Consider the following 25,813-nt stretch of genomic DNA (forward strand, 5'->3'; position numbering starts at 1 on the left):
TCTTTTGGTGTGTGTCTTCTACCACTCTTCCTCATCCAGCCAGTCCCTGACACACCCGTGTGATGTCGCACATTGGGCCCCCTCAGTCTTTGGCCCAAGTCAGTGCCTCTGATCCTTTGTTTTGCAACAAATCCTTTGTTGCAAAACTTCCCCAAATCTGAAAATACTGTTCGGACTGCAGCCTGTTCCACATACTACTAGAAGTGGCTAACCTGTGGTCTTCCAGATGTTGTTGGACTCCAACTCCTTCCTGAAAATTAAAAAAAATATTTTAAGATCTTGGCAGCTCCTGTCATCCCCAACCAGCATGGCTGATGATCAGCAATGATAGGGCCACAGTCCATATTGAAGGCCACAGGTTAGCTGCTCACGATGAACACACACAGAAAAATCAAAACAAAAAAAGTTTGCCTCATAGAATAATAGAATCATAGAGTTGGAAGGGACCAAGGGTCATCTAGTCCAACCGCCTGCAATGCAGGAATCTTAGGTAAAGCATCCATGACAGATGGCCATCCAATCTCTGCTTAAAAACCTCCAAGGAAGGAGAGTCCACAACCTCCCAAGGGAGATCATTCCACTGCCAAACAGCTCTTACTGTCAGAAAGTTTTTCTGAATGTTTAGTCTAAATCACCTTTCTTGTAACTTGAAGCCATTGGTTCAAGTCCTACCCTCCAGAGCAGGAGAAAACAAGCATGTGCCCTCTTCCACGTGACAGCCCTTAAGATATTTGAAGATGGTTGTCATATCTCCTCTCAGTCTCCTCTTTTCCAGGCTAAACATACCCAGCTCCTTCAAGTGCTCCTCATAAGGCTTTGTTTCCAGAACTTGATCACCTTGGTTGCCCTCTTGTGCACACTTTCCAGCTTGTCAATATCCTTCTAAAACTGGTGCCCAGAACTGTATGCAGTAGTCCAGGTGTGCATCTTATATTTGTGCATCTGTTTCTTCCTGCCTCGGGGACGCGGGTGGCACTGTGGGTAAAACCTCAGCACCTAGGACTTGCCGATCGTATGGTCGGCAGTTCGAATCCCCGCGGCGGGGTGAGCTCCCGTCGTTCGGTCCCAGCTCCTGCCAACCTAGCAGTTCGAAAGCACTCTTAAGTGCAAGTAGATAAATAGGGACCGCTTTATAGCGGGAAGGTAAACGGCGTTTCCGTGTGCTGCGCTGGTGCTGGCTCACCAGCTGCAGCTTCGTCACACTGGCCACGTGACCCGGAAGTGTCTGCGGACGGCGCCGGCTCACGGCCTCCAGAGCGAGATGAGCATGCAACCCTAGAGTCAGACACGACTGGCCCGTACGGGCAGGGGTACCTTACCTTCTTCTTGCCTAAGTGCAGAACCTTACCATTGTCCCTATTGGAATTAATTTTGTTAGTTTGGGCCCAACTCCAGTCTGTTAAAGTCATCTCCTCAATTCCTTCATCCATTTATAAAGATGAACAGCAGAGTCCTGCGGCATCCCACTTACCACTTTTTCCCAGGATGACGATGAACCATTAATGATAACTCTTTGGGTTTGGTCAATCAAACAGCTACAAATTCACCTAGCAGTTACCTTGTTCAGCCCACATTTTGCCAGCTTCCTCGCAAAACTATCATGGGGGGCTTTGTTAAAAGCCTTACAGAAATAAAGATACACTATGTCCACAGCACACCCCCCCCCGACCCGAAAAGCTTGTAATTCAGTCAAAAAAAGAAATCAGCTTCATCTGACATGACTTGTTTTTGAGAAACCCATCTTAGTAATCACAGTGATCACAGGCCAACTTTTGAATTGTCTGTTCTAGGACTTTCTTGGTATCAGTGTCAAGCTCACCAGCTGGTAATTACCTGGGTCTTCCTTTCCCCCCCTTTTGAATATGGAGACATTTGCCTGTCTCCAGTATGTAGGGACCTCACCTGTCCTCCATGAACACTCAAAGATCATAGATAGGGTCTATGAGATTACATCCACAAGCTCCTTTGGTACCCTTGGATGCAGTTTGTCAGGCCCTGGAGATTTTAATCCATTTAAAGTAGCTAGGTGTTTCCTTACTACCTCTTTTCCTATCTTGGGCTGCAAGATCCCAAGCTTCCTCCTTACATCATTTATTCTGTTATCACCAGGTTGGGCATCACTTTCCTTTGGTATGAAGACAGAGGCAAAGTAGGTGTTGCGTAGTTCTGCCTTCTCTCTATCACCCAATAGCATTTCTCTGTCTTCTGCATGCAGAGAACCTCCCACTTGCTTGTTCTTCCTCTTACTTCGGACATAGCCAAAGAAATATTATTATTATTATTATTATTATTATTATTATTATTATTATTATTATTAACCTTTCTTGCAAGCCTGAGCTCATTCTGAAACAGAAGTGGGGAACATTTTTCAGTCCAAGGGCCACATTTCCTTTTGGGTAGCTTTCCAGATGCCACACATTAGTGAGGGGGGTGGACAGAGGCAACTAGGCAAAGCAGCAGGTGTGATTTTTTTCTTTGTACACTTGACGACATTCCAGCCACATAAAAGCCAAAGGTTTACACAGGCAGCACATGTAAATGCCTCCATCCAGGCAAGCAGCAGGCATCACCCCAAATCAAAGGCACAGCTCAGCCAAGGGAAAGGCCTTGGGGAGGATGGGTCAGTTGGGGTGTGGCTTGGGGAGAGTCCCAAGGGGTGGACAGAGAGCTGCATTCAGCTCTGAAGGCTGAACTCCTCTAGCCCTGTGCTAAAACCTTAAAGCTGGCATGAGGTGTGTGTGCAAAGCAGGAGAAGCTGAAAGAAAAACATTAAAAAGAGCAGAACTGCAGGAGATGAATATGCCAGCATCTGTCTTTTAAAGGGCCAGAATGTTCTGCTGAATCCCATGTGGAAGGATTTCTAATGAGCGTGGCTCACTGCTGCTATCATGTGGCTTTTCTGTAATGCGTGTTTTGAAGCTGGTAATTTTCTCCCTTCTGCCTCTGCTTCCCTGTCTATTTGTGGATCTCCAGTCCCCTTCTTGTCTTGGGGAAGCTTCCTGAGTCAGAGAGTCTGCCCACTCATGTGTGTGTGCGCACGCGTGTGTGTGGCGCGAAGCCCTCACTGTATGGCAGGTGCTACTTTGCATGCTGAATGATCCAGGTTCAGTCCTGGTACCTCCAGTTTCAAAAAGCTCCTCGGGTCACAAGTGACTACCTCCTGAGACCTAGGAGATTTATAACATATGAAAAATCCAAATTTGTTTATTTGGTACATTTATTGTCGTTGTTTAGTCGTTTAGTCGTGTCCGACTCTTCGTGACCCCATGGACCATGGACTGCCTCCCGCAGTTTGGTCAGACTCAATTTTGTAGCTTTGAGAACGCTGTCTAACCATCTTGTCCTCTGTCGTCCCCTTCTTCTTGTGCCCTCAATCTTTCCCAACATCAGGGTCTTTAACAGGGAGTCTTCTCTTCTCATGAGCTGGCCAAAGTATTGGAGCCTCAGCTTCATGATCTGTCCTTCCAGTGAGCGCTCAGGGCTGATTTCCTTAAGAATGGATAGGTTTGATCTTCTTGCAGTCCATGGGACTCTCAAGAGTCTCCTCCAGCATCACAGTTCAAAAGCATAAATTCTTTGGTGATCAGCCTTCTTTATGGTCCAGCTCTCACTTCCATACATCACTACTGGGAAAACCATGGCTTTTACTATACGGACCTTTGTTGGCAAGGTACATTTATATCTGGCCTTTATTCTGAGCAGCTCAAGAAGGCATGCATCAATTCTCCCACTGACCCATGCATTTTATCTTCACTACAGCCCTGTTGGGTAAGTCAGACTCAGAGACAGTGACTGGGCCAAAGACTCAGTGAGTTTGTTCCTGTGTGAGGATTTGAACCCAAGTCTGCTCAGTCCTAGTCTGATGTTCTTGTTGTCACTTGTTAATGCACATACAGAAGTACTTCCTTCCAATCTGGCCTGTAGTGGGTGGCCTTCCTATTGTATGGTGGTTTCAAAAAGAACAGTAATCCTAACACACCAAGAAGCAACACAATGACTGTAGGATTGCCTCTGTTTTCACTTTTTGCTTTACCAGATTGTTTCCTGGGCCTTTTTTTAATAGCAGCTCGGTTTACAAGCATCACTGGGTGATAATAGCCATCTCAGTGCCATGAAATCCTCACCTGCTGACCCATAGATGAAGTTGTTGTTCAAAGTTCAAGAACAGGCGAGCCTGCTTTTTTCCTCTTCCCTTTTTCTGGTTGCTTGGCAACCATTAATATACCGTGTCCAGGATGTGGGTTTCTGCAATTGCTTTTCACGAATCTGTTCAATGAATTTATCTATTACTTGCTTTAATGCAAAAGGCTAAAAGCATGTTCTAAAGAAAGGAGAGCCACATTTTTGCCACAGGGCAAAAGCATCACACCTCCCATATTCTGTAGTGGCTGCAGTGGCCATTTCAGGCAGCCATGCGGCTCTAGCCCTGTGACCTTCCAGATGTTGCTGATTTCATCATCCTTGAATCATTGACCAGGCTGACTGGGATTAATGGGAACTGGAGTCCAACAGTATATGGAGGGCCCTTGACTCTCCAGCCCTGGTCCACAGGGTCTTCCTTCCAACCACCTTCTTGTTCCATTATCCAGACTAAGAAACAGCTGCTGCTTACCTGCAGTGCCTTTACTGTTTAGGCCAGAGAGGTAACCTTGTCTCTTTTCCTTCCTTGTTCCTTCTGGTGTTTAATTTATTAGAGAAATCGATTTGGAAGACGGATGCATTCTCTCCAGTAACAGAGTTAACACAATGGTGATTGCTCCAAGCACATTCAAACTTGCTTAGATTTACATCTGCCCTCATGCACCTTTAGACAAATGTTCACCACAAAAATGCTTAGACTAGAATAAATTGCAGACACTTAGTTTTTTCAAATAAGTGAATATCTTACTCACAACTCTCCATCCCTGGCAATAAAACAAAGAAGGAAAAAGTTCCACACGGCTTTTAAAAAGATCATGCAATCTTTGGGTTAGCAAAGATGCTGGCTATAAAATATCATTTTAGATTCAGTTCATTTGTTGCATTTGTGAGCCAAGCCGCATGGCTCCTTCTTGCTTGTTTTAGGAAGCACAAAGAGAAAGATACAAGAAGGTAGAGAGCAGAGACATTGAAGAAATCTTTTTTAAAAATCAAATCTCTCTCATTCTGAGTTTTAGCCAGCCTGACTCCCCCCCCCCCCTGCAACTGTTGGCTACTCGTGTATACTCATCCTTTCTTCCATTTCCCCTTTCTTCCATTTCTTATACATGCCCTTCTGAACTCTCAGCTCATCTGTAAGCTCCTTATGAAGGCACACCAGTTTCCTTAGATTCCTCCCACTTTTCTTTCTTGTTGGAATTGTCTGCATTTGGACCTTCAATATTTTTCCTTTTAAAATCTCCCATCCTTGGATTCGGTTCTCTTTGAGTATTTCTGACCATGGGATCACACCCAGTAGCTCCTTAAGCTTTTTGAAATTGGCCTTCTTAAAGTCCAGAGTGCATGTCCACCATGCTCAGTTTTTCCTTGCCTCTATATCCTGAAACCCAGGAGAACATGATCACTTCCTCCCACATTTCCCACTATTGGTCAGTTCCTTCCTAATGGTGACGACCAGGTCCAAGATAGATGATCCCCTTCTGAGGATAGACGATTCCACCTTCTGGGAAATGAAATTGTCAGCTTGGCAACGGAGGAATTTGTCAGACCTTACATTCTTGCTAGTGTTTGAATCCTAACAGATACCATGATTACTATATTTCTTCTTTTTCAGTGTTTGGTTATCTGCTCTAGTAAGGCATCATCCAAGTCTTTAGTCTGGCTTGGCGGTCTATAGCAGACACCCACAATAAGGTCACTGTTGTTTCTCTCTCCTACAGTTTCCTCCCATATACTCTCAATCGCCTTTCCATGCTCCAGGTCATGGATTTCTTCACAAGTATATACATCCTTTACATATAATGCCACTCCTCCTCCCTTCCTGTTTGGTCTATTCCTTTTGAACAAGTTATACCCCTCAGTTCCTACATTTCAGTCATGAGTCTCATCCCACCAAGTTTCAGCAATGCCTAGCAGGTCATATTTGCCATCCTGTACTAAAAGCTCCAATTCTTCTTGCTTGTTTCCCATACTCTGTGCATTTGTGTAGAGACAACTGAAACCATGAGCTGCCCCCTCCAGCTGCTTCCTTCCTGTTGTTTTTTGCCCTTTAGCAGGTTTCTAAAGCACCACCTCAGTTTCCTGTGCATCAATGAAGCTATTATCCCCAGTGCCAGGTGCTCTTCTGTTATCTGTAATGTTGTCTCCCTTTCCCTCGAGATCTAGTTTAAAGCTTTCCTGATCAGGTTCTTGAGACTTTTAGCAAACACAGTCTTGCCAACCGCTGTGACATGCAGCCTATCTTTCGCTAGAAGTTAGCAGAGACCGTGATCCAAGAAGCCAAATCCTTCCTGATGACACCACCTGTGCAGTCAGTGGTTCATCTCAAGCATTTTCCTCTCCCTGGACCACGACCTTCAACAGGAAGGAATCATGAAAATACTACCTGTGCCCCAGTTATCTTCAGCTCCCTTCCCAGTGTCTCATAGTTCATTGCTATGTGTTGCAGGCTGTGTGTGGCAGTATTATTTGTACCCATATGAATCAGAAGGAAGGGGTAGTGGTCAGTGGTTACTCTGATAACTTGAGGCCAGGGCTTAGGTTAACCCTTTCATGCATGCAAGTGTAAGTCAGTATTACAACATACTTATATTTTTTTCTCTCCTGCTGTCCAGCAAAGAATAATCCTGATGCCAGAGAGAGGGAGGGAGGGGGCTGGGGCAGAGGTTTCTTTGTTTCTTCTGGTGAGACAACCAGCTGCATACTGTTTGCGCTGCTGAGAGACTGGACAAGTGGAGATGCCCCAGAGAGTCCCCTTCTTGCCTTTCAGTGCAATATCACAGAAGAAGATGAAGCAGATGGGGTTCAGATACTAGCCTTCCCCAATTGGTTGCACGCCTGGGGTTTGGCACTGCAGCTGCCATCAGCTCCAGCATGATCTGGCCATGGCGGTTGGGACAGGTGGAAGTTGTCATTCAAAACATCTGGAGGGGACCAGGCTGGGGAAGGCTGCCTTAAATGTTTTTTTAATTTATGCAACTCATTCATTCATTAAATTCTTAGTCCTTTTTTCATCAAATACTTAGTCCTTTAGACAAGTCTGTATTTTTCTGTTTTTGTTTTATTAGTCAATTAATAAGGCTATGGAGAAGGATCACGAAGAATATAATATTGGTGTCTTGGACATCTACGGCTTTGAAATATTTCAGGTAATGAGTTAAAGCATTATTTCAGTGGCAGCAAAAATACCCCTGTTTTTCTGCCTGGTTTGGGCAACCTGTGGTGCTCCAGGTGTTGCTGGACTCCCAGCACCCAATACCTTCAGCGTCCAACATGGCCAATGGCCAGAGGTTGATGCAAGTTGCAGTCCAGCAGCACCTGGAGAGCCAAGGCTTCCCAGCCACTGTACAAAGGAGAAGGAAATTCACCTCCTTTGGCATCGTGGCTCTGTCATTTTCTACATGGCAATGACGATAATATTGCACAAATTAAATTCTACTGCATACTGCCCTGAAATCCATTTTTGGATGAAAGATAGGTGTGTGTGTGTGATTAAATTAAAGCAGTTTTATCTCACTCTCGCTCCCAGAGTGACTTACAGATGGAATTAATTAGAGGGCCCCTTGTCCTTAGCCTTACAATTTAAAGGCTGTGACACAAAAGGAAATTATTTGGAGGGAAGAGGAAAGAGGCAAACTCAGGCATTATTTCTCAGTTACAGAGTTCTGAAATGGGAAGAGTTCAGGAAGTGGAGCCAAAATTTGCTGGTTTTTAGCAGAGTGGAAAGAGTGGCCAAACAGTCCAATTTCTCTCTCTCCTATAGTTTGGTGGAAAGGCTGTCACAATTTTTAAATTTAGTTTAATTTTCATAAAGTTGCAAAATTTATGCCCTGCACGCAGAGTACATGAATGGAAACCTTTGGGGATAAAGTTGGGACATACATATTACTTCCTATAATTGGAAACAAATATAATGTAAAACAAAAATGCTTCGTATAATGCAGGGTTTGAATGAACTTGTGTAAGTTGTTCTAGGAACAATAACAGTTCCTTTAATGAAAACTCAAGTCTTGGAAAGAGCTTTGGAGAATCTAGGCTACTGTCTTCTCTGCTGAGGTTTGCAGTGCAAATGTAAAAACCAGCTGTTAAACTTACTGAAAATATATTGCAAAAATAATCAGGATTGACCTAATTGGTAAAAGGGGTGTTTTTATGAAGCTAATGTTTTGATAGCTTGTTTTCTCTCCCAGAAAAACGGGTTCGAACAGTTTTGCATCAATTTTGTTAATGAAAAGCTGCAGCAGATCTTCATTGAATTGACACTGAAGGCAGAGCAGGTAAAAAAAATACCAGTTTGTGTTGTTTTTTGTACAGATATCCACAAAACTGCCTTCCCCTTGTCAAATGTGGCCTGGCTTTTTGGGTGATGACTATTTAAAGTTTGTCTGGCATGTATATTTGAGAGAAAACAGATGTGGGTTTGCTAGTACAATTTTGGAAAGTAATGCAACCACAGTTGTAAGCAGATTTTATCATCTGACATGGTGACCCAAGAGTGAGTCTCAGCAGAGAGAACAACCATCCTGTCAGCTGACTGCCTCGTGGATGCTGACTTGCTGCCACAGATGGCTGGCTGACATTTGTGTTGGATAGGGCTGTCAAGTGAAAATGGGGGAATATCTGCTTTCTCAATTTCCTACCAGCCTGTCTCTTTGAAAGAGAAGGGGAAGGGGTTTGTATTTCCCCTGCTACCAGCCAGTCTGAAGAGCCGGTATATTTGTTGGTTTGTTTTGTTTTGATTTATTATATTTCTATGGCACTTTTCATTCAAATGAATCCCAAAGTGGCTTACAAACAATAAATAAGAATAACATGATCGACAATAATAGAACATCACAAATACAACATAAATTATATAGAATAATTAACAAATAATCAGTGAAACAATTACAATTTGAAAAACACTATTAACAAAGCAACAACAAAAATAAGCTAAACATCACAATTAAAGCAAAAGTCATACTATATGAATAACAAATCAATACATTTATAATCTATAAAACAGTACTGTATTAACAATATTAACAAAATAGGAGTCAAAAAATAAACTAAGCACTGTTATGTTCTTGCACACACTCCCATGACTCATAATCTTTCAATCTATTTAGCTCATACTATTTCAATCTATTTAGCTTGGAATACACCTGTGTGCAATGCCTGTGGCAGCAACTCCCTTCTGAAGGTTCCTTGGGCAGGAGCTGGGACAGCACAGGTGAAACCAGCCACCCCCTGATGGCAAACAGAGTGTTTTGCCCCCTAAGTGCTACAGGGAAGCAACAGAGCTCATTTATCCCTTCGAATATTTGGACTGTAATACTGAGTGGGGCAACTGAACATACTCTGAGGTCTGAGTATGTGGTCAGCTTGGTTACTTGGAACAACTTTGTCAAGTAGTTTTCTAAAGTGGGGGTGACTAACCCAAGAGCCTTCATCACACACAGGAAATTTATCTCCCTTGCTCCTGGACCCCACAAATTTTGATGTTGGTGAAAAGAAATGTTTTTTAAAAGCAGACAGGAATGGAATGATTTTAAAAAAGCCACGTCCAGTGTCTAAATGGGGGGGGGGGAGAAGTCACTCCCTCCCCGATCACCAGATTTATCAGTTGATGATAACCTCAGCTGGTCTGTATGTAAGTGCAAAGGTGGACTCACCCACTTTTGGCCACACACACTCCTGGCAAGCAGCCCCTGGATGGTTGGCCAAGGGTGAACGTGGCCTTTGAGCCAAAGAGAAAGGCTAGCCACCTCTGAATTAAAGGAACTTTGAGTAAGAACCCTATGAAATGTGTAATTTACCATCCTCCACTTAAAATTAGTAATTGTTGAATCAGGGCTTAGACTTATAGGCTGTTTCCAGCGTCAGTGGTGACTCAGCCTGGTTTTCCTTCCTCTGAATAGCACCCATGATGTATGATTTATGGAAAGGTCTCTAGGACAAGCAAGCTCCAGCTCCAGCCCTTCACATTTTAGAAATTAAGCTCTGTCATACAAACACACACCAGCATCTTCACCTTCTTTGTTTTGAAAGACTTGGAGTGACAACTGCTTTGGTATCAAAATCCGCAACAACTAGGCAGGAACCCGGTGTCTTATCTCACACAGATCATAATTTTAATTACAGTAGGCCGAAAACATATGTGGGAGTTACTTCCCCCCTCCCAATGCAACCATCGCTACCTGTCTGAAGCCGGCACACTGAGCAGGCAAGATCTCAGGAGCCTTGCAGCGCCTTCCAGAGTCCTCGTGCAACCTTCACAGAGTCTGGAAAAGACTTAAAAACACTTTTTGCAGCAGAAAACCTGGCACTGAAAGAGCTTTTTAAGCCCTCTGGGCTCTGGGAAGGTTATATGAGGGCAGTCTCCCACCCTCTTTCCATTCATTCATTCATTCATTCATTCATTCATTCATCTGTTGATGACGCATGCAAAGCTGTGATCATGTAGGTTTGGGGCCTAGTCTTCAAAGCCACCACAGTGTCATGGGCTGGCCAAATCAGGACAATACAGATGAAGGGTTTGTCAAGGACCTGGGGGAGGGCTCTAGCTTGTTGTGGAGGCCTTTGCCGGAATTGGGGCAGCCTGATAGTAAGGATCCAGTTGGGGACATTCCTTCAACCTGCTCTCTTGCCTTAATCATCTCTGCAATGAGAGCTGAAGCCCACCTTTCTCTCCATCTCCATCTCCACCTCCACCTCCACAGCGGTCAGAGCCCTTCTCTGGCACTTCCACAGTGCCTGCCACACCACCTACCCAGGCGCCATCAGACACTGAAAGGAGCCCTGCCTCTCCAGAGGGGGATGTTCTGCTGGTGCTGTCTGCCTCTCAAGGGGCAGAGACACTTCCCCCATCACCTAGATCCAGGAGGCGCCAGAGGAGGAGAGAACAGATGGCTCCGCCAACTAGGCTTACTGAGAGATTGCAGAAACGCTTGCTGTACTAAGCTGAGCCCACCCTGTTCCTATATATAGGATAGCAAGGGGGTGTATCTGTGTCAGATCAGCATCCAAAGCTTTGGGAGTTACTTTGCCTGACTTTGTTGTAGCTGAATCTAGGATTAATTATGTGGCTTAAGACAGCGATTTGTTTATGTACCGCAGAAATCTACGCATTAAATCCTTGGGAGAGTATTCTTCAAGTCTTCATTCTCGATGAGTAGGAATCAGGACAGATAGCAATTGCCACTGTTTGTAGATACTGGGCAGACCCAGGGCAAAAAGTCTAAGCCCAAAGGCTGTTCTTGGGTGTTGGGGTATCCAGAGTGGAACTGCCTGATGCCCCTTCCTATTCCATGCATCCTTTGGCTCAGGTCCAAGAACTCACTGCTGATATATGTCTAAGCTTGTAGATAACAACTCACCTGGTCCCTTGTGGCAAGTAAGATACTCCCCACCTGCCCCACACCAAACTCTGTAAAGATTGTGGCTTTACCTATTTGGCCACAAATGGAAGCATGACTGGGGAAACATGTTAATCATTTGTTTGCCCTTCTCACAGCAGATTAAAATGGTTCCACTTTTTCCCTCCTGAAACAATTCCTCAAAGAAATTCCAGTGACTTTTGTGTTACACAAACACCACTCAACACTGTGGGAGGAATTCAGTCTCGAGCTAAAACAAATGGTCTGTCAGCACCCGCATTTCTGCTTGCTTGACAGAATGTCCTCCGCTTTCCTCCCTCTGTGGCTGCTCTGGGGTTTCCTATGACCTCCCAGAGTGGGTGGGGAGAAGAGGGGGAAGCCCCATTGCATTAGTGCAGAAGCCTTTGCACTGGCTTCTGCTAGTGGAAATCCTTAGCTCAATCTGGCCCTGTATATTCAAAACTGGGTGTTTCCCATAGGGAACAGCTTTATGACACCTGTCACTTTGGGAGTTTTGTAAATGAGACAGTTTCTACAGGTGCTGCTTCTACAGCACAAAAATGTGACAAGCTGCTGTCAGTGAAATCAATAAATTCTCTTACCTCTGGAGCTATCTCTGGAGCAGAAGCCCTAATGCAGTGTTTCCCAACCTTTTTCCAGCCGTGGCCCCCTTCCAACCTTGTTTCCTTCCTCTGGCCCCCCATGGGCGTAGCCAAGGGGGGCAGGGGAGCAGCTGCCCCCCAAATAAGTAAAAATCAATACAAATGTGAGGTTCTGCCCCCCCAAGCCTCCCCGCTAACAAAACTCCTGGCTATGCCCCCCCCTTCTTAGAAAGGTAGCTATTTAAATGTTTTGTTTGTAAAGAGAACAGGTTTTATTCATAATTTTTATAATTACATAATTTTTATAATTACATAAAATGATAGGAACATAATGAAATATTGTTGAAGCAGAAAAACATAGAATCACCTTTATAGTACAACCCCCTGCAATGTAGGAAACTCAGCTAAAGCATCCATGACCGATAGCCATCCAGCCTCTGCTTAGAAACCTCCAAGGAGGGAGAGTCCACCACCTCCAGAGGGAGATCCATCTTCCATCAAAACTATCCAACTGAAGTCTCTGAAATTCCTTGAATAAGTCAAGGTGCCGTACTTTACCCAGCGGAGATGAAGCTCATAAAGCTTTGTATAATCGGCAAATGTCCAACTCTCAACTTCAGTTTGATAGTTTTGATGTTTTGCATTATTCCATAAAGTTTTCTATACTGTAATTGTTTCTGGCCATCGTGTTGCTTTCGATATTGCTAATGTCCAAAGGTGGCTGGACATTTGTTGCTTTAGATGCTACTTGCTATTGGATCTGTTTCACAGACGTTTTGATACTGCAGAGTTTTGTGTCCAAAATGTCCAAAATATGCACCTGAATCTCTGTATGTCTGTTTCTAAGCTCTTATTTCTGTACTGCAGGAGGAATATGTGCAAGAAGGAATACGCTGGACACCCATAGATTACTTCAACAATAAAATTGTGTGTGACCTCATAGAAAATAAAGTGGTATGTGTCCTGAGGGCCTCCCAGGTCTCATGCAGAGAGAAGGGACACCTGTCTCTCTTGGGGATTGAACCTGGGACGTTATGCATGCAAAGCGGGTGCTCCCTCAGTCTACCTTGGCCTGTCTCCGCATGTTCAGCAGCTTCTGGCTGGATAGCTCCCAGTGGGGCACAATGATAGTCCTATGACACATGGAGAAAACTGGAAAAAAGCCCATGCTAATTCCACTTTTGAGAACTAAACACAAATGGATGCCAGGAGGAGCGACCACACCTGCAGAAACCAGCCAACCCCACAAACTTCACTGGTAGCTGATTGGCTTAGTCTCTGACTAGTTGGAAACAATCCTTTTCTTTAAAATTCTACAAAGAAAAATGGAAAGAGAGGTCCTAATTTATGGCACCTCAAGATAGCTGAACAAGCATCACCTTTTCTTAATTGTACCAAAATCTGCTTCTGTTTTGTGCAGGTTTCACAGGGGGGCATTCTGGTAAACATGGCTGGATCAAAGAAGGGTCAATAAATGTGAATAAACAGAAGTTTTCTGAAGTGCAATGGCAGTGTGTGTGTGTGCTCATCACTGCCTTGAGCCTTTGATCTATAGGTGTTTGCGGAGGGTACTAAAAGCTGAGATGACATTTATTCATAGTATATATAGATATCCCTTCTGTCAAAAGGCACCCAGTGACCTTATTTGTTTAAAAATGATTAAAATCCAATTAAGCGCCTTGAGTGCCTGGCCTAGAGATAGGGGCAAGAAGCCTCGAAGGTTTTGCTGGAGAGAGGTTTGTATACCACCTGTTTCTTCTTGGTACACCAGAATCCTCCAGGCATCATGAGCATCCTGGATGATGTATGTGCCACGATGCACGCTGTGGGTGAAGGGGCCGACCAGACCCTGCTGCAAAAGCTCCAGATGCAGATTGGGACTCACGAACACTTCAACAGCTGGAACCAGGGATTCATCATACACCATTATGCTGGAAAGGTGACTCTCAAAATGCATTGGTGAAAGGGGGGGGGGGCGCTGATTCAATTTCTGACTGACCTGAGACTTGATTTGGCTAGCATATACCATGCAAGGTTGTGGGGAGCAGCCAGGGTGGGGGACCCCTTGGCATGGTGCTGTCATATCCTCAGTGTCAGTAAACAGGCTTCCACTGGCCCATTTTAAAAGACTTGTTTACATTTTTATTGCGAGGTAACATTTGTTTTAACCCTGCATGGGGAAAGGTTCCTGGGTAAGAACGTGTAGGGTTTGGAGCAGGGAAACAGAACAGGAAAATATCCAGCCTCTCCCTGGATCTTCTGTGCTCTCAGTCTCTCCCTTTCCAAAGCAAGCAGCATCAGCTGATTTTAAGAGAGAGCATGCATTTAGCTCCCCTAATTTCTCCAGATGGTGCCTTAACAGATTGCATTATTTTCCAAAACTGAAAGAACTATTTTCTGTAAGTGAAGTGCATTTCACTGCCATATCCCTTGCAAATGGAATAAAAGCTCACTCCTTTCCCCAGGTGTCTTACGACATGGATGGATTCTGTGAGAGGAACCGGGATGTTCTTTTCATGGACCTGATTGAACTCATGCAAAGCAGTGAACAGTATGTAAGACATGTTTCCCCCCACTTAGGGTGGGCATTGCACATGTGTCCCAGGTGTAACAGTTCATATTTCTCCAATCTCTCCCTATCTGTGCTTTTGGGTACAGTTTCCGCTTGCCTGCTCTAAATTTAATAACATAGAGTAATCCAGGCAGCAGCTCAGATACCAGCCTTCACCAACCTGGTGCCATCCAGGTGCTTTGGGCTGTACTGCCCATGAGCCTCAGCATCATGACCATGCTTGCTGGTGCTGATGGAAGTTGTAGTAGAACACATAGAGGGCTCCAGGTTAGTGAAGGCTGAGATAACCTTACACTGCACTCTTCTGGCTAGACAGGAGGAGAATTAATTGGTTCCATATAACAGTCCAGGAATTAATAGGGAAAGTGACCACTTGGAACTAACTTTTGATGGTATAAGCAGTGCTTAATTTCTAACATTTAATAAAGATATGGGCTATTTCTTAAATATGAAAAGTGCTGCCTGGAATAATGTCATCTTGAATCAGGATTCAGAAATACGCAATTTCTCTTCAACGAAAGAAGGTTCAATCTGGAACTTGAGGAACATCTGCAGTATCCCTTGGTTCCTGTCAGGGCATTACTCTGTTGGACATTAAAGCCATAATCAGAGGACTGCTTTTGTTTTTAAAATAATAATAGCACCTAATATAATATTATTAAGAGGAGTGAGACCTTGTCACCATATATCACCTGTGTTAGAGATCTCCAGTGGTTGCCCCTTTGCTATTGGGCCAGGTTCATGGTGTTACTATTAGTATATAAAGCTCTTAACAACTTGGGACCAGGTTACCTGCGATATCACCTTCCCCCATATGCCTCCTTCTGACCACTTTGATCTGCAGAACTGGCACTGTTGCAGGTGCCACATGGTATTTGTTCTGAGTTTGTAAGAAATTGGTCTTCTAGTATGGCAGCACCCACACTTAGGAACTCCCTCCCTGTGGAGCTGTACTCCTTTCAGTGCCTACTAAAAACATTTTTGTTTAGACTAGTCTACCCAGACACGTAAAATGCTGGTGTATGTTTTAATCTGTTTTTATTTTATTTGTTTTGAATAGTTTTTAAACCGTTTCCCCCTGATAATTTTATTATTTTATTCTTTTTGAAAACCACTTTGAAGTTTGTTTAATTTTATAATCAAGTGGTGTATAATTTTTATGAAACAAAGAGGTCAGGAAGGCCCAACTGACTGATGGAGGAAATGATCATATATTCACCTGCTTCTCCATCAGCCTCTTGGTCTTTTGTATTATCACTATGTGCTGACCTGTGTCTTATTTTTCCTCTCCTAGGCCTTTTATAAAGGCTCTGTTTCCTGAGAATCTCCAAGCTGACAAGAAAGGCCGACCCACGACAGCTGGTAGCAAAATCAAGGTGTGCTCCAGTTTTTGAGAGTCCTGTCCTACAATTGCACACTTGGAAGTGTTATGTGGAAGTTGTTGATAGGTACTGGAAAGTTTCAGGGCATGGGCTCCATAGACACAGATTTGCCTATGCTCATTTATATGTGCAGATACACATTTGAAAGTCAAATAAGGCAAGTGAACTAATTTCCCATCCAAATAATAAATTTGTCCCCCAAAAATGTTCCTCTCCAGTTCATTTTCTTCCACATAGATCCTTCTCCAAATCAATTCATTTTCCCTTCAGTTGTCTACATTCATCAACACTCCTCCCAGTCATCTCTAGATAAAGTCATCTTGAATTAATTCATTTCCCCCAATTAACATCCTGCCAAGTAACCCAGAATCCCCCACCCTCATTCAATTCCCCCATAGTTCATTATTTCCTCCAAAGCACTAGGGCACCTAGGGAAAGATTTTGAGCCCACTCCTATCAGCACTCCTGACACTTGCATTGGATGGTAGGGGAAACCAGTCAGCATTGCCACCCGTCTTCATCTGTGTGGGAGGAGGGCTCTTACTGTGGCTTCCCCCTCAAACACCCTCTCCCTGCTGGTCCCTGACCCTCAGCCATGCCAGGCAAACTGTATATCAGTGTGAAGGGATTCTTGGAACCTGTTGATCTTGGCGGGAAGATTGCCCAGGCAACATTAGTTCTTCTGAAGGGCGATTTCAGGAGAGACTGCTGTTACAAATAAGACAGTGCATAAGTTTTCTGGCTTCAGTAAATTCTCTTGGGATCCTGTTTCTGATATAGTGAAATTACCATCTAATTAAAAAAATAAAAAGGAGCAAAAATATTATCAGTAACAGTTCTAAGCAGCAGCTAGTATCTAAATATGCCATTATTATTATTATTATTATTATTATTATTATTATTTATTTGCAGAAACAAGCCAATGACCTTGTTGGCACCCTGATGAAATGCACACCCCACTACATCCGTTGCATCAAGCCGAATGAAACAAAAAAGCCTCGAGACTGGGAGGAAAGCAGGTACAGAGGAGACCGTTCCCACTGCTAATGCATATTAGATTGTTCCCTGCATTATGCCCAAGATGGCGAAAGAGTCGCTTTCGTGGCATGTAGTATACTTGTGGCTTCATGAGCAAGAGTAGAATCATCTACAGATGTAGGTTGCCTGTTAATTGAGACCACAGCAGAGACCACCCATGGAGAAACAGCAGGCAGGCAAGACAAATGTAAATACGTTTTGTTCTGGCGCCTTCCCCCATGACTCGTTCCCTTTACACCTCACCTACCTGCTCGACTATCCCCCACTGCTGTGCCCACCCCTCTCACCAAAGCTTGTCCCAAGCCCCTTCACTCACAGCTCAGCCCAAACCCTTTTAAAGGGGGAGGGAGATGCTTCAGACAGGTGCCTCCCCCTCCTCCTCGGTTAAGCAGCTCATCTGGGCTGCCTGCCACTTGTACTCCTTGCTCTCTGTCCTACCTGCCATTCTGTCATCTACATTTTTATGTATATAGGAAGAAATTATGAATACAGTGGTACCTCAGTTCTCGAATGTCTCCATTGATGAACATTTCGGAACCTGAATGCAGAAAACCCGGAAGTAAATGCTTCCATTTTCGAAAGAGCCTTGGAGGTCGAATGTCTTCCGCTGCGTGTTTTGCAATTTCCTCGACTGAATTTGCAGGCAGCCCTTTGCGCCTCCGTTTTCGAACGTTTCAGAACTCGAACGGTCTTCTGGAATGGATTACGATCGAGAATCGTGGTACCACTGTACATTATTTTGAATGCACTTTTGCAACCAAGTGTTAATGGTGGTTAGGGTGGGCAGAAGTTACATAAATGTTCTGGTCAGTCTAAAGGAGGGCTGTGCATTTCCTTGTAGGCAATACTGTCATAGGCCTCTGAATACCAGTTTCTGGAAACTGCAGGAGGGGAGAGTGATGCTCTTGTGCTCAACTCCTGCTCACAGGTTTCCCCCAAGCATCTGGCTGGCCTCTGTAAGGTACAGATGCTGGATGGGCCATTGGCAGGATCCAGCTGGGCTCTTTTTGTGGCCTTTGCCTTCTGAGTTGGGCCAGAAGCAACAGTGGATGGGATCAAAGGGGAAAGTGGGTGGAGCAGTAGATGTGACTCTTACCTTTGTAGACTAAACTCCAACCATACAGTAGTCAGGAGGAGTGTGTGTGTGTGTGTGTGTGTGTGTGTGTGTGTGTAGATAGGTACATAAACATGTGCATGCGCACAAACAAACAAACAAACAAACAGGGTATTCTATCCTCCTTCCATCCAGTCAAGCAAGCACTGAGGATTGTCACAGTTCAAGGACACATTCCAGGCAAGCAAAAGTCCTTGAGGTGTTTCCAGAGCAGGGCTGATGTGAGGAGTAGCCTGGGGAAGGGGCATGACCTAGGGCCACTTAAGGAAGCACATTCGATCCACAAACATGTATCTTTAAATGGCATGCAAAGTAAAACTCAGAACACTTTTTCAGCAAGCTTGTCAAATCCTTATTTTTTCCAATTAATATTTAAAAAATTGGTTATCCTCAAACCTAATATATTTTTCCTAATTTTATTCCCATACTGTATTTTGCTATTTTTCCAGACTGCAGTTTTACCAACTTGGAGAATTCTTTTCCAAGCTGAACTTTTAAAAAAGTTGTCTAAGTACAAGATGCGTTGCCAGTTAGGGTGTGTAGCTTTTTTTCTAAAATCAAGACATTCCTTTTGCATTTTTCACTGCACAAAACCAGTGAAAAATGTAGTTGGGGTGCGTGGTCTCCACTAATATGGACAAGGCACAAAGACTAACAGTTACTAAGGAAGGGAGACTTCCTAAGACTTTTTTTGAAATGACGGAAAACATGGACTTGATAGATATTTGGAGAACAAGGAACCCTCTGGAGAGAGAGGGAACCTTTTTCTCTCAAGCAATGATGACCTGGACCAGAATTGACCAAATTTGGATTACTAGTGGTATGGCTCCAAAGATTAAGAAAGTGGAAATCTGCCCAAAAACTTGCTCCGACCATAATGCCGTGAGGATGGAGATGAAACTTACAATAACTGGTCAATTTAGATGGAGAATGAATGACACCCTCTTTCGTGACAAGGAAATCCTCACGAAGGCCCAAAAGACTTTAAAAGACTATTTTGAAATAAATCTGAGGGCCGACGTGGAGAAAAGAGTGATCTGGGACGCAAGTAAAGCGGTGATGAGAGGATTCTTGATTCAACAAAATTCAATAAAGAGGAAAAAACAAAATGAGAAAAAAGAAAAGATTTTGGAAAAGATAAAGGAAGGAGAGAGAAAATTAAGAACAAAACCAAAGTCCCAGGAGATTTTAAGAGAGATCAAGCTATATCAAACACAATATATGGAATTGATGAACCAAGAGATTGAATGGAAGATAAAGCAAATGAAGCAAAAGACCTTTGAATCAGCAAATAAATGCGGCAAACTTCTGGCATGGCAACTGAAGAAAAGGCAGAAATTAAATACAGTTACAAGCCTAGAGGTGGATGGAAAAAATATATCTAAACCCAATGAAATTAGAAATTGCTTTTTGAGTTACTTTAAAAAACTTTACACTCAAGGCCCGCAAAATGAAGAAGATATAGACAAATTCCTCGATAAAAATGGACTACAAATAATCTCTCATCAAAGCAAGATGGATTTGAACCAGAGAATCTCAGAACAAGAGATAGAGGCTGCCATTCAGAATATGCAATTGGGCAAATCTCCAGGACCGGATGGACTGACTTCCAGATACTACAAATCGCTGAAGGAATGGTTGATTCAACCACTAAAAGAAGTTTGCAACGAGATTCTTGAGGGAAAAAAGGCACCTGAATCGTGGAAAGAAGCATATATTTCACTCATACCAAAGTCAGAGACTGAAAAGACCCAACTTAAGAACTACCGCCCAATATCATTACTTAATGTGGATTACAAAATCTTTGCAGACATTTTGGCAAAAAGACTTAAAAGAGTGTTGATGGAGAAGATTCATAGGGACCAAGCAGGCTTTCTCCCTAAAAGACACCTAGCAGACAATGTAAGGAATGTAATAGACATTTTGGAAAAGCTAGAGGTGAATATAAACACTAAAGCAGTATTGATCTTTGTGGACGCGGAGAAAGCCTTTGACAATATTTCTTGGAGCTTTATGATAAAGAATCTTCATGGGATGGGGGTAGGTCAAGGTTTTGAGAATGGTATGGCGGCAATATACTCTGAACAAAAAGCTAAATTGATTGTAAATAATGTAGTGACGGAGGAACTTAAGATAGAAAAAGGAACACGACAGGGGTGCCCAATTTCCCCATTACTTTTTATTTCAGTTCTGGAGGTGTTGCTGAACATGATAAGGAACGACCAGCAGGTTAAAGGTGTGCAGGTCGGAGCTAAACATTACAAGTTAAGAGCGTTTGCAGATGACCTAGTATTGACTTTGCAAGAGCCAAACACTAGTACGAAAAAGGTCTTAGAAATAATACAACAGTTTGGCCAGGTAGCTGGATTTAAGTTGAATAAACAAAAAACCAAAGTTTTAGGAAAAAACTTAACAGATACAGAAAAGGAGAAATTTCAAGAGGAGACAGGGTTGACAGTGGTCAAGAAGGTGAAATACCTAGGGGTCTATTTGACATCTAAAAATGTGAATTTGTATAAAGACAATTATGAAAAATGTTGGTTAGAAATTAAAAAAGATCTAGAAATATGGTCAAATTTGAAATTGTCAATGTTAGGCCGAATTGCTGTGATTAAAATGAATGTATTGCCTAGAATGTTATTTTTGTTCCAGACCTTGCAGATTCTGGATAAGATGGAATGTTTTAAGAGGTGGCAGAAAGACATTTCGAAATTTGTCTGGCAGGGCAAAAAGCCCAGAATTAAATTTAAAATATTGACAGATGCTAAAGAAAGAGGGGGTTTTGCCCTGCCGGACTTGAAATTGTACTATGAGGCAGCAGCATTTTGCTGGCTGAAAGAATGGATGCTCCTCGAAAACACAGACATCTTAGATCTGGAAGGTTTTAATAATGCTTTTGGTTGGCATGCATATCTATGGTACGATAAAGTCAACAGTGCCTTTAAGAATCACATTGTTAGAAAAGCATTGTTCAATGTTTGGATAAGATACAAAGATCTGTTGGAAAACAAAACCCCTAGATGGGTCTCACCAGTGGAGGCCAAGGCAGTGAAGAAACTCAATATGGAGGTCGGATGGCCGAAGTATTGGGAAATCTTGGAACAAGATGGAGATAAGTTCAAATTGCAAAGTTATGAGAAATTGAAACATAAGGTACAAAATTGGTTTCAATATCATCAAATAATGGAATTTTTCAAACAGGACAGGAAAATTGGCTTCCAGATGGAAAAATCAAAATTAGAAACTGAATTGTTAGAACCCAGTACTAAGAATTTATCTAGAATGTATAACTTGTTGCTGAAATGGAATACACAGGATGAAACAGTCAAATCAGCTATGATTAAGTGGGCACAGGATGTCGGTCACAACATCATGTCAGATGACTGGGAATGGTTATGGAACACCGGTATCAAATTTACGGCATGTAATGCCTTAAAGGAAAATATTATGAAAATGGTATACAGGTGGTACATGACCCCAGTCAAGCTGGCAAAAATTTATCATCTGCCCGACAACAAATGTTGGAAATGTAAAGAGACTGAAGGTACCTTCTATCACCTTTGGTGGACATGCCCGAAGATTAAGGCTTTCTGGGAAATGATCTATAATGAAATGAAAAAGGTACTTAAATGTACTTTTCCCAAAAAACCAGAGGCCTTTCTCTTGGGCATTGTCGGCCAATTGGTGTCAAAGAGGGATAGAATTTTCTTTATGTACGCTACAACAGCAGCAAGAATACTTATCGCAAAGTATTGGAAGACACAAGATCTACCCACTCTGGAAGATTGGCAGATGAAAGTGATGGACTATATGACATTGGCCGAGATGACAGGCAGAATCCGTGACCAAGGAAAAGAGACGGCGGAAGAAGATTGGAGAAAATTCAAAAACTATCTTAAGGACTATTATAAACTTAATGAATGTTAGAGTGTTGTGGTTTTCAGAAACAAAGGGATACAGTGATATAAGGTCAGAATACAGAGATGATTAAGATGACAGAGGTTGGAAAGTAACAATTGGGAGTTGCTATAAAATTATGGACATTGGGATGCAGAAGGGGGGGTATGGGGAAGTCCTAGAAAAGAGGGTTATGAAAATATATTATGAAACTATACATGTATGTTTGTCTTTTTAAGTGTTTGTTTGTTTTCTAAAATTTTGTAAAACCAATAAAAATTTTATAAAAAAAAAAAATAGAATGTTGTACAGTGGTACCTCGGGTTACATATGTTTCAGGTTACATACGCTTCAGGTTACAGACTCCACTAACCCAGAAACAGTGCTACAGGTTAAGAACCTCTCACTTCTGCTACAACTGGGGTGAAGACAGAGTAACAGAAGAATGGACAGGCAAGAGGCTTCATGCCTGGTGTCCAGTTCTGAGCACCCCAGTTTGTAGTTGTAGTTGGGGTGATGTAGTTGGGGTGATGTAGTTGGGGTGATGTAGAAAGTGATTAAATCTCTAAAACCAATTCTAAATCTCCATGTTGCAACTGGCACTGCCCTCTAGTTCTTTCAAATTTTGAAAAATGCCTTCCATTACAGTTGTTCTGCCCCCATTCCATCCCATCCTATCATACTACTTTGCTGGGGAGGGGAGAGGGGAGGAAAATCAAATTGTTCTGTTCGGAGAATTCTGTTCGGAGAATTGGAGTCCCGAATCTTGTTCCCCTTCCAAAGCCATAAAAAGAGCTGATCAGCCAAAGTATATTTTCCTGTTTATAGATTCCCGCCTGCTGACTTATGGAATAATGCAATGGGGGCGGGGGGGGGGAGACAAAGTTAGTCCTTGTTTCTTACTGCTTCACCAATGCCAATCAGTCTCAAGCTACAAAGAACTTTTAAGACTGTTAAAAAAAGGTTTGGGAAAAGGCACTTCTGAATAATTCTCTCTCTCAGAGCCAAAGCCTTTCAGGTCAGTGTCTGGGTATCAAGCTAATGAGAAGCATTATTGTAATTCTGGGGAAAACTGTTATTTTTAAAGCACACACACCATTTTCATATTTTTATGAGGTAGACTAGCAAAATTATAGGTCTGGCTTGGTTCAGAACTTAAGAACTTAATTGTTCTTACGATATCCTGAAACAAAAGTTTGCTTACTGCTGACCTGGGATGGAAAGTTCTTTATTTTTTGTTAATATTCAAATGTTTGTATTCTTGAAATGTGGAATTTGTTAACTTAAAATCAAGGAAATAATGCTGCCACACAAATTTGTTCTCCTATAAATGCTGTTCCTGAAGCTACTTACATTAGAAGATACTGCTTTCCAAAAGTGGATCCAATATGGCTCAGAGGGCTCGAGCCAGTGCTATTCCCTGTGGAAGGATGTACAGATCCAGAATTGGCCTCCACAGTCACTTAGGGACACACTGTTAAGACAATATTCATGGAAGACAATCTTACTCGGCTACGAGTGATCGCCAAAGAAGAAGATTCATTGATTTCTATGGGTCTTCTTTGAGTAGGACTAGTGTTGAATGCAACTCTGAAGGAAGGACCCTAGTCCAATGACCAAGCTGCTTTGCATGGTCCAATTCTCCAGCAGGATCCCCAAGTGGCACCAGGAGAGATCCCTGTCTGGAACCCTGGAGGACTGCTGCCAGTCAGTGTAGACAACACTGAGCTAGATGGACCAATGATCTGACTAACTCTGCGAAAACTGGCATGGATATAATTCCAACTGGCCGATTTGTGCCTTTCTTGCACATGCAAACATTGCAACATGTTATGTCACAAGAGTTTCCTTCAGCATAATCCTCCACCGTTGTAATCCAAAGTGTTGTTCAGGGGGTATGTGTCCCCTGCATCTTTTTCCCAGCACAAACACAGCAGCATAGCCAGAATTTATCTTGACAGCTGTGTATACTAACTCAGGCCAACATTAGTTGGATTCCCCCTGACTTAAATCATACCCACAGACACACATGGGGGGGGGGGTCCTCTTGCTATTTACACATTTTACTGAGTTTCTTCAGATTACTACATAATGAAAGAGGCAATGCTTTAACCCTCCTCCATTTCCCATATCCATGCATGTTACATTCTCCTGGCTGCCAGGGCTGTTGGACGTTGATGCCTGGCAATGTCTGGAGGTCACCATGTTTATCTTTTATCATCTTTGTTTTGGAGGACCAGATAACTGGGGTCAAGACTGAACAGGGAGTTCGCAATGCTTGTTAGAAACATCCAGAGACAAGAGTGTCTCTGGATGTTTCTAACAAGCACTGCAAACTCCCTGTGCAGTCTTGACCCCAGTTATCTGGTGGCACTTGTTTTCAGTGTCTAAGAAAGATCTTAAGATAAGAAGGTCCCAATATCTCTTTTGAACATTACAAAAGAGTTCAGCAAGCTATCCACATGAGAAAAACCACCCCTAACCTGGGTAACGGCAGCCTTTCCTGTTACCCAGGCTAGGTGTGCTTTGCTGTCACTTGAAACTGCTGCTTCTTTCCCTTCAATCCGTGACTGTAAGGGCTGTGAGTTGTTCTCCATGTAGAGCTTCTGTAGAGACCCTTGAAAGCTGATTCCCACCTACCTCTTCAACTAATCATGCTTCTTTTCTGCCCCTTTCCCTGCAGGGTAAAGCACCAAGTGGAATATCTTGGGCTCAAAGAAAACATCCGAGTGCGGCGAGCGGGTTATGCCTATAGGCGAGTGTTCCAGAAATTCTTACAGAGGTACGATATTCCTCTGTGTTGCTTTCTTCTCTTCAGGAGATTTTGAAATAGGAGGGAAGATCACATTCCACAAAAACCATTCCCAGGTTTTCCTCTCCATTACTGCATAGAGTAGATAGGAGCCTAAAGAAGCCCAGGTGTGTTAAATTTGGGCTCTTGTTTGCTTGTCAACAAATCTAAAAATAACGTTTCTCTTAAAGTGAGGGCAGACCTAAGATTTGAGGAGCAGCTGAAATGCTCTTGCACCAGATCCCCCGTCTTACTCCTGCCCTTGTGTATCAAGGCTGCCTGCCTTTTAAAAAGTATTATTATTACTAACATGGCACAAATACTTAAAAATACACCACCTTATAAATAGAGAGTTGCAAAAGCTGCCCTGGCAACTGCTTTGTTGGTGACACTTCCCAGTCAATGTCTTCCTTCTGTGTTTGTCCTCTCCCACCCAGTGCCTCGTTCAAACTGACCATGCTTGAAACTTGCTACTGTATTTTGTGTTATGGTGGAATAAGGAAGCCTTCCCCAACCTGGTGCCCACTAGATAAAACTCATGGGAGCTGTAGTCTAAAACGTCTGGAGGACCCCAGGTTGGGTAAGGCTGGAATAAGGTATGTCATTTTTTCAAACGAGCCATACTGCTTTAAGGAACAACAGCTTTGTCTTCTCCACCTTTACTCTCTGTACAGTTTTCGCTGTGATGGAGTATCAAAAATGACAGCTGCTGCCTGATGAAAGGAATCTTAGTTGATTAATCATTTAAGTTTATATTAGTTAATCAGTTGATTGTTCAGGGACCTCCTGCATTGCGTTTTTGAGTTGTGTGTCACTTTGCAGTGTGTTATATGAAAGTGTGGTTTATACATATTTAAATAAATATATGTAAATGTGTAATTTAAATTCACACTTTAGGGAAATTGTTCTAAAGAAAATAAAG

General features: G+C 42.9%; 1 protein-coding gene across 2 annotated transcripts in view; it reads left to right on the plus strand.

Moving 5' to 3' along the window:
• The window catches only part of MYO1E (myosin IE), a 109,564-nt gene that overhangs the window by 61,752 nt on the left and 21,999 nt on the right, over positions 1-25,813 (plus strand). For both annotated transcript variants that reach the window (XM_081170521.1, XM_081170522.1), the window contains exons 11-18: positions 7,206-7,286; positions 8,328-8,414; positions 12,965-13,051; positions 13,869-14,036; positions 14,563-14,648; positions 15,964-16,045; positions 16,964-17,070; positions 24,784-24,882. In XM_081170521.1, the coding sequence (XP_081026647.1) occupies positions 7,206-7,286; positions 8,328-8,414; positions 12,965-13,051; positions 13,869-14,036; positions 14,563-14,648; positions 15,964-16,045; positions 16,964-17,070; positions 24,784-24,882 (797 nt within the window). The remainder of the gene's footprint in view (positions 1-7,205; positions 7,287-8,327; positions 8,415-12,964; positions 13,052-13,868; positions 14,037-14,562; positions 14,649-15,963; positions 16,046-16,963; positions 17,071-24,783; positions 24,883-25,813) is intronic.

This window comes from Podarcis bocagei, assembly GCF_964188305.1.
Source record: "Podarcis bocagei genome assembly, chromosome: 14".
NCBI classification, from domain to species: Eukaryota; Metazoa; Chordata; class Lepidosauria; order Squamata; family Lacertidae; genus Podarcis; species Podarcis bocagei.